Below are 9990 nucleotides of genomic sequence, written 5' to 3'. Positions count from 1 at the left end.
TTCACATTGTTTGAACATTTATTGCAATTCAGTGTCAAAAACATTTTACAAAAATACATCACTGTTTGCATGAAACAGCTGTAAAAAAAAATCAGAGTTGAACATGCAAGGAGAGTGTGTGCAAATAATTTATATGGAAAGATTTAAAAGTCACACAATATTAAACAGAAGTCTTAATACACAAGGTATGCTGTTCAGTTCATACCTTTGCTAGTTACAGTTCTTAAGAAAAACAAGCTCTTTTCATATATAAAAATCAGGTATTTATTATTACTGTTGACTAGCTCCTAAAAATTATTTCACTTGCTTTTTTCAAATTAAAGTGTTAACTCCAGAGCTGACCTGTTGGCACTGTGGACAGCAAGCAATGGCTAAAGAGAGAGATAATCTTTACCTTCATTCACAGCAATGGGATCACCTAAATGAAAGTGCAGTTTGGCCTGCAGAAGGCCAGAGCAGGTTGGGGACAGGGAATGATTTAAGTCGGCATTGTGAGACTCCTTTGGAGATTGCATACGTCAAGGACAGGACTAGTATGCTGTCTTTTCGGGGCCAGATTCTGCAAAGCCTTGGGCGATCCAGGGCAATGCTGACTACTGGTAGTGAAGGGATAGAGTATATTAAGATTGGGCTCCATTATGAAAAATTCTTATCCGCAGATGCAGTAAGGGAGCCAGTTCACTAAACACTGGCAGTAGCATGGATGCCAGTCAAATGTGTGTCACATGCCCAGGAGTTTTGAAAGAACCATAACAAGTATTAAAGATTTACAAGCAGCTAGCATGTCAAGACACATTACTCTGACAGAACAAGCTGAACTTCAGAGTACCAAATCTTGTAACAGGGGCATTTAGATTGATTAGCCATCACATCCACAGCAGTGTTTTTGCCAATAAGCCGCTAGCAAGAGTAGCACTTTAATCTACAAGGTTTGTGTTTTTCTTGGCAAGGTGCTGATCTGTGAAAAGAAGCTGTATACCAGGCTACTAAGAATCCCCTAAAGAACACTGATTGTTTATCATCCTGAACAGAAAATCTGATGCATGAATCATGTAAAATTTATTAAGTAATTTACTGCTTTTGAAATGTTCCTGGTCTATTTCAGTGGTAACTAGTAGTGGCCAAAATATTAGCTAGGCAGGAAGAGCTGGTTTACTACCTGCGTATGTTCTAAAAGCAGTTAGCTTTGTAAGAGTAATTAAAGCCAAACAGCAATGGGAACACAAAATTTAGTCACTATAGGAGCTGAAAAAAAATTGAGGACTAAAAGACCTTCCTATGTACAGAAAGTGGTATGGTGCAATTAAACATATGAAGCACATCTACAGAGCAATACAAGCTTTCCTACAGGACTTTACAAAACAGAAGTATCTTAAAAAAAAAAAAGAAAGGTAAGAAGTTAAAAAACCCAATATAAGAGGAGGTGCACACAGTTTATAATCAGCATTAAAAAGATACCATACTTTGCATAAGCTGCTCAAGTTATGTACAACTGAAATCCTGCCTCTTGAAGTGGCTGTCATTAAAACTCACTCAAATATGTGCCTCTTGTAGGAAGCTGAAAAGCAAGGTCTACTCTTCCTTCCTAAGCCCCCTCCACTGTACAAGACTATTTTAAGTTGCTGTACACAGCCACATTCTGCTCAGCTGCACTGGTAAATACAGAGTCATTCCATTGTCTTCAGTGGAATTTCTCTGGATTTATGCTGGCTAACAAACCTGTGCTGTTTTTTGTAGTGTTGAAATGGAGGCATTCCTAACAGGAACCTTCCACAAAATGTACCAAAATGATTTTTTTTTTTTTTTTTTTTTGCAGAGAACATTACTACTACTATTGTATTTTCCAAAACACAGATAAAAGCCTGTTTTCTTTTTCCGCTAACTTTGCCAGAATCATCTTGAAAATAAGGAGGTCTCTGTGCAAAGGCAGCCGTATATCAATCTGCTTACCCAGGGTTCGGTTTTCACTATCCTGCCTCTCCAAGCCAAGCAGATGTATTAGCAGTGTAGATAAGCTGCTTGAATGGAAGATCGGTGCCTTTGTAAATGGTCAGAAAAAGCCAAGATACTTGATTTTTTTTTTTTCCTTTTAAAAAGCTTGGTTTGTTGCAACCTCATCACTTGCAAAAAAATCAACGTCATATTTAAGAACTACTGTGACAGCCATAAGAACCTCTACAGCTAAAGATTTGGATGTAAGGGTGCTGCATTGTTAGATTTAATTATTTAATTCAGCATCATTCACTTGTGCATCTCAGTTAAAAGACGGAGGCTTTGTTGGAACCAGAGCTGCTGTCCGAGACAGATTCCATTTCTATTTCTTTCTCTAGCAGAGCCATTTAATAAGTTACATTCCTTAATATTTTGTATTAGGTTTGCTTTCATGCTCTAAGCCTCTGTCTTGGAGGCTTTACATTGGGTAGCTATATAGGCAGTCTTGAAACAAATGTCACTCTGAACTAGTGTAACAGTTAAGAAAGGGCCCTAGGATAATGCCTGTGTAATGCTTTGAGATCAGGACTGTACTTAGAATGGTTAATGAGCATGTACTAAGCAGTAGGGCACTGTGAGGTGTGGGGCCAGGGTTATCTTCCCTTAACGGATCGGGGGGAGAGGCAGAGAGTAGGCAATCTGCCTGAAAGGAGATAGTAGCAGAGCCAGGACTAGAGCACTAGAGCTCAGAAGATGCCAAGTCACGGCTCTAAATCCACACTGTAGCCCTCTAATGCTAGTGGAACAGGAAACGCAGGACCAGAATTCAAACCCTGAGGTTAACTCTGACACCGAGTGAATTTAACAAAGGAGAGAGAGAGAGAGACTCGAATAAAAACTTGAATGGAAAGATTTGTTTTTAGCCTGAAACACTCATTGCTTGGGAAGTCACATTTACTTCCCTGTCACAGACTGGTTTACTGGGAGTAGGCAAAGTACTGTAGTGGGATTGGAGGACCCCCTATGCAGGGGGTCAGACTCGATGATCTATTGAGGTCCCTTCTGACCCTAACATCTATGAATCTATGAGTGGGGAAGAAATAGGCCTTCAAAAACAGAAGCTTACTGAAGTACTTTTAGCTGCTAGAGAAAGGAATAAAAGGATCTGCAGACAATGGCAGCACTTCATTTACTATCAAGTTCTTGCCCCTAACACTTCCACCAAGCTAAATCCTGGCCTCACTTATATCTGGACAACCTCAATGGTGTCACAGATGGCTGAACAGGCATGAATGAGAGAAGGTGGCCTCCGTTACCTTCCTTACTTGTGACGCTAACACCCACAATCAGAGATTCATTTCTCCAGGATAACCAGCTTGTTACCACTTTCAATTGACATTAATATTAAAGTCATAATTACTCCTTTCACCAGTGTTTGATGGAGGGCATGGACGGGAGGAGAAAATGACTGGAACGAATTCCCCATCTTGGACACTTTTTAACCCTTCTCTGGATAATGCTGAGCTCTCTGCCAGGGAGGATTCACACCCTGGCTCTTAAAAGTTTCTGTAAGAACAAAACTTTTTGCCTTTGGAATGAAGCAAAATATCCATTTTCCTCAAAACCAGCATCTCCCTTTATCAGGGCTTTAGTCCCTATTCTTTATACTCGATCCAAATCACTGGACCTCTTTCTTTTCCACATCTACTCCAAGAGTGAGCAAAAATTGATTCAGTTTGCAAAAATGCAAATATATATTAAACAGCTGCTGCAGAAAGTGTTATAGATCATTTATTTAAAAAAAAAAAAAAAAAATGTAAAAAAGGAACAGAATATTTAACTAACTCAAGTAGTTCTTCCTGAATTGTCCTGAGTACTCCTCTCTCACACTTCCTTTGTACATACCATTCAACTTACAACATTTGCCATTCTGTTGTGCCTTGCTTACAAAAGAGAAAGTGCCATATGTGAACTCTGCTATGGAACTGCAAAGATTTTTCTATGTGGTTTTTTTCCTCCAAAACCTTTTGTACATGAACTGGAATCTGCCAGATTCACATGAGGTCAAAATCCACAAGTTTATGAGTATTGTAGAATACTGAGAACCAAACCTAGGTCAGGCTGAAATCAGCTGAACTCAAAACAGGACCAAGGTTTGGTTTGAGGCCTAGATACAATGTGAAGCACTCTGGCACTAGCAGGGGAATAGGCAAGATAAAGTCTTTTCCATTTCTATGGGATGCCAGTTAGGAAGTCAGAAATCCCCTACTCACCCTCAGGACTGGTTGCATCCTTGTTTTAGTAGGAATTCACAGCTGGATTTCCACAATACTTCTGCTGTTACATCAAATACAAACTAACCGCATTCAAGATAACCATCATGGGCCAGATCCTCAGGGAATGTAGTCTGGTACAATTCCATTGGCTTCCATGGAGTTTTGCTAATGGGTCCGATTCTTCTCCAAGCTGCACCAGTTTCAGGGCATTAGGATTCCCTTGAGGATGAAATTCCACTTGACTTTAAATGGGAGCATGTGGTACATTATACGTAATGTAGTGTATATTGATAGTAACAAAACAAAAACAAAAAACCAAACCAAGGCCCAACAAACCACATCCTAATCTCTCAGATCAGTGTAAACTCAGCATAATTCCATAGAAATCAGAAGTTATTGTTAATTATTTACACTGTAAGAGATTAGATCTGGTCCCTTCAAATCCATCACATTCCCTTGTTAAATATAACCACACCCTGGTGTGTTTTTTTGCTTAATCTTAAAACAAATTCAAAAGAGGATGGAGTAAAAATCTTAGGTATTTCTAAGGTGCCTATTGTCTAGGCAATCAAGCACTGAGTAGAGCAAGAAAACCAATGTAAAAAGTAAGCATTAAAATGTGAAGGAAAAATGCTTACTCACCAAACATCAGTTCCCTTTAAATCAAAATACAAAATACAAAAGTTCACATTGCACACTGGATTTTTGCTGAAAGATATTCTTCCTCAGAGGTAGAAAATGGTGTGGTGTGTGATTTTTGTTTTTAAGTAGGATAAAGTCCTATACATGATATATATTTCAGAATGTATCCAATTTTTTTTAAACTCACACAAATATTATTAAAACTTGTCAGAGGGATGTTTTTCCCCATAAATATTTTTAAAGTCATATTTATAAATATCTGTTGTAAATAACAACCAGATGGAGGAACAGTTCAATAGTCCTCAACTCATATTGCTTCCTTTTCAATTATTAGAACCTGAAAAAAACAACAAAAATGTTCAAATGGCCAGGAGTGGAGCGGAGGGGAAAATTCAGTTTTAACTTCTAAAACTGAGACTCAAGTTTCTGTCCTGTATCTTGTACTCTGATCAAGAAAAGGAACTTTTTACAACATGCTGCTTTCCACACCAGTCTTGTTTGGAGTCTGTTACTACTTAAATAGAGTGTCAGCGAGCAATTTCACCTCTTGTCTTCAAATTCCTCTTCTCATTTGCCTCAGGAGCTTCAAACCATCACAGACATTTACACTATTTACAAGTTGAGTGTCCAAGCTCAGCAGCATAAAGTGTCCTCTAAAAGAATCTAATATGCTGTGAAGACCCCGCGTTCAGAACCTGAACAAGTTGATAAAGTCTTGTGGTGAAAGCGAAATGGAGCAGCTCTCTGGGTTATTGGCTGTGCAAGGATGATCTGTACCCTGAAAAGGAAAGAAAAAAAGAAACATTGTTTAGAGAGGCAAGAGAATGAGTGTCACAACTCAGACTGGTCTAGCACCATTCCTTGTGCCATGTGCTGCACATCCAGTTTGCACGCACGAGCTAGACAGCAAAATCAGTGTTACTTATGTTCTCACCCAAAGCATAAGTCAAAGCTCAGATTTAGATTTTAGGGACAGGTAAATATTTGAGGGAGACAGGGCAAGGATCCAAATGCTCAATTCTGTTGTCCTTGCATTTAAACTGGCATACAATTCTTTGAAGGTTGGAAAACAGCCGGCAGAATATGTCCCCAAGGTTCAATAAGGGCACATCTACATGTGCATCTAAGCGCGACTAAATATAATGTGCATTAGCTTAATGTATTTTTGGCAGGTGTCTACACGTGCAGAAACTTGGCACTAAGTTAGTACCAAGTCTCTGCAGCTTTGCCGTATACCTATCATGGCTGGGCAGACCCGGCACTAAAGTTAGTGCTGGGTTGTGTTTACATGTGCTTTAACTAATTGCGCCTGAATTTGATACCTGCAAATGATACCTGCAGGTATCAAATTTAGGTATGACTAACCTAATTTCACCATTTTAAATGTCCAATAAGGGCATGCACATGTAGATGCACACATAATGTGCATTAAATTACGCTAACGTGCATTAATGCATCTTGTGTAGACATGCCCCAAATGCCTCCAATTGACTGAGTCATACCCAGCCTTCTTCTCTCATCACAGGGAGACACACTAATCCTCAAGGCCATGAATGGGACTTGCTATTCCTCTATGAAGAAAGGACAGGGTCCTTGTGGGGTAACAAAGAGTAGGAAGACACCTTCTGGAATGGCAAGGGCTTTAAGCTATGTGGGCCTGACTTTCAGAGACGCTGTATACCTGCATTTTCCACTAAGACTTCAGAGAAAACAAACCCTCTATACGTACCTTCCAGGAGAGAATGTGACAGTGTCTGCAGAGCTGCAGTGTGTCTCCATATTGCTCTTTCTTTGGGTAACACCTTATAAGTTTGAAGTACATCTTCTTCCAATCCAACTGCCCCTTATCTGATAAAATAAGCCGTTTGCGAATCTAAAACAGAATTAGAGAAGCAGACTGAGTGCATACTAGCATTTGTTTGTTTTGAAGAATGATCTTGCAAAGAATTCTCTCCGTACTCTAAAGTAGTGGCTTTCAACCTTTTTCAGACTTAAGGTAACCCTGGACAGATTTGAGACGCCCCTTGGAAAGTGCCAGCTCGGTTTTCACCTTTTTTTTTTCCTATGGAAAAAAACAACCCCCCCCCCCCCCCCCCCCAAACAAAACGAGTAGCTTGTTGCAAAGAACTCAAAAACACTACAACTATGGACTTCTATTTGAAATCTCTGGGTTTATTTGTGAATCAGGTTTGTAAACCTAACTGAGCTAATAGTGTGTGGCACCTCACAGCACCCCTGAAAGGATCTCAAGGCACCCTAGAATGCTATGGCATCCTGGTTGAAAATTACCACTCTAGAATAACTAGGTGGCAGCCCAAAACGCTCATTCACAAAACAGCCACAGCATGTGCAATAGGAAGGGTAACATCCTGGCCCTTTCTTAGGGATGACAAACCACCTCAGCCAGCAAGTGTTTTCTCTTTAAAAGGGCAAAAATACTAGTCATTCCTCATGGAATGCTCAATCCTTGTCCATTCTATGGAGATGGTCCACAAGGATGCCAACTGCTGTGACTGCTAAGGTTAGATAAAGAAAGAATTCTCTCCAATATAGTACAAGCAATGACAACACTTGGTCATTACCATTTTGGATTACCTTGGTTAGCAGCCAACATGGAAGAGATTGGCCCTTATTGTTAAGAGGCCTTCCATTTCGGGGATCAGTACTGGGGCATTTCCAACACTATCAAACTTCCAACAGAAAAGCTTTTTGGCCATAACATGCCAGTCAATGTTAGAAACTTGTGGTATAAGCTTTAGATCCAAGTAATGCTCAATATGAGGAAGGTCCTTTATGTTCACTCACAAATATACAGACTGCAATAGGTCACTGATCTAGCAGTAACTTCTTTCCTATTACCTGTCGGTCTGTGAAATGGTACTGGCAGAGTTTCTTCCATAGCAGTCGGTCTTCACTGAGCACCTGCAGCTCAGGGGCAACTTGACCAAGGCTGACAAGGTCTCTCCCATCAGTTAGCCGCTGCATGATATTTAATTGTAAACACAGTGGCAGGTCGGTAAAGGTTGTTCCTTTAAAGGCAGGCTGGAAAAAAAAGTAAAAATGATACAAGATGAATTAAACCAAATACAGCTGTATTATTACTTACTAAAGATTTTATATACATAGGATTCAGCAGTGTTGGATGATTTCCCATCTGTGGGAAGAGACCAATTTCCTTGGGAGATCTTCTCATGGGCTACGGTTTTTTTGAGCCACTACTTCCAGGGATCTACCGAACTTGAAGAGACTGCCAGCTGATTTTGCAGGCAGATCCTAGGGCTGGCCACCAGTTACATGGGCTGAGCATGACAGCCACCCCCCAATTGGCTGAGGGCCCCTAGCAGTCCCACCCCTCACTGCAGGTTACCACATAGCCCAAAACCACAACTTGATTACCGCAATTAAGCCTGGGGAAGCCATTAATCTGCATGTTATTAAGTGGGGCAGGGCTGCTTGCAGCAGGAGGTGCAGAAGCTGCAAGCAGCTACTGCCTCCTGCATCCAGGCCTCCTGCTGTGAGCAGCCCTGCGCTGCCCTGGCCCTCTTCCTCCCTGCTCCCTCCCCTCCATGCTCCAAGAGAGTGCAAGGCTTCCCATCCTTTTCTCTACTTGCAGGAAAAAAAATTACCAACAAGCCTGCCAAAATCATGGAGCCCGCCATTTTTCCACGCAGTCCACCCAAATTCAAGATTTCCACAAAAATCACGCAAACTGAAAATTTGGTAGGTCCAACCAGAATTGGAACTGGGTCTCCAGTGTGCAAGAGGCTGTACAAACACAAGGAAGACCAAAACCAACACTACCACTGTTTACTGTAGTAGAACAGCATCCATGATGCTCTCCCAAGCATTAATTGCACAATTTTGATTGTAGAACAAGATGGCTAAAGTCTTTATCCCTGGAGTTCTCAGATTAATTCAGTCCATACAGGTTGGATGTTGTGTGTCAAACTAACGTTTTTTCTTTTTTAGGGTCATAAGAACTTAGGTGAACCAGAGCAGTTCATGGGTAATGGTAGAAAGCAAGATTTCACTGCCATTGTTGCTTGGGATATTGTTAGCAATTACTGAGGAATGTTCTTTTTAAGTTCTCTCCTACAGAGGATACTTCTATAGGTCTTGTCTGGGTCATATATTTGTCCACAAGTATGCCAGTGTTAAACAACAGCAATCAGTATTTATGCTCATGCACTAAACCCTGAGGCTCCATCAGAACACACTGTAATTGTGTTGGATTAACATCAGTGCGACTACACTGCTACCCAGATTCAGATTGTTGAATGTGGGAAAAAGTCCCCTGCATGGACCAAGATCCAAGCAGTGAGAAAACAAGAATATGGGCTCCAATTGCTACATGAAGTAGCAAACTATTATTCAGACAAGTTAAAGTTTGAAGGTTTGGGCTCCCCTGGTAAAATGACAAATAAGGACCTTAAACAAGTGTCCCAAGTCATCAACTACCCTGCACAGAGATGCCTCTATTTTAAGTTGTGGCATCACCTCACCCTCTTTGCAATTGGCATAGCAATTAATTGTTTAAAACCAAACACACAAATTGCTGAGCAGATGATGGAAGTTGTGTGGCACTATTTTTACTCCAATGACCCCGTCTCCATCAGCTGGAGGGTGGTGTCTGGGACTTCAAGGGCATAATAAGTGTATTTATACCAAACAGTTCCTACCTTTCTATCTGCAGGCAACAAAACTATTTATTACTAGTCCAGAACAGAAGCCTACGTACTCTGCAGCATCACAGCAGTGAAACAGGCTGCACAGTCCATCCACCCTTTAGCCAAGTGCTTCTCTTTTAGAAAAACCAATTTTCTAGCACTGAGAATTACCAACAGCATCACAAACAAATCTAGTGATGACTGCCAATCAACAGCAGCCCCAAAGGACCCCATTGTTCCATTCTTCTTAACACAGCATTAACGTAAATGTCATTTGGTTAACTATTTTGATACTGATCCTTTCGGAAGAAACATTTAACTAATTCTCTCCAGATTCCATTATCAACCTTGTCTCCTGTTCTGTTTCCCACTGCAATAGCCTCCATGTTCTTGGTGAAAAACCCCTGCGGCAAGCAAAAGATTCAGATGCAAGAGTTCTGCATGATTAAATGCAACTATTTAAATTCAGTGTT

General features: G+C 40.7%; 1 protein-coding gene across 1 annotated transcript in view; it reads right to left on the bottom strand.

Annotated features, from left to right (window-relative positions):
- Window positions 1-9990, bottom strand: part of FBXO32 (F-box protein 32) — a 28069-nt gene continuing 18079 nt past the window's right edge. The window contains exons 7-9 of the mRNA XM_006274407.4: window positions 7710-7892; window positions 6580-6723; window positions 1-5628 (exon numbers count right to left, since the gene is read on the bottom strand). Of these exons, the coding sequence (XP_006274469.1) occupies window positions 5539-5628; window positions 6580-6723; window positions 7710-7892 (417 nt within the window). The 3' untranslated portion in view covers window positions 1-5538. The remainder of the gene's footprint in view (window positions 5629-6579; window positions 6724-7709; window positions 7893-9990) is intronic.

The sequence above is a fragment of the Alligator mississippiensis genome, chromosome 3 (genome assembly GCF_030867095.1).
Source record: "Alligator mississippiensis isolate rAllMis1 chromosome 3, rAllMis1, whole genome shotgun sequence".
NCBI lineage: Eukaryota > Metazoa > Chordata > Crocodylia > Alligatoridae > Alligator > Alligator mississippiensis.
This window is presented reverse-complemented; position numbering and strand designations above follow the sequence as displayed.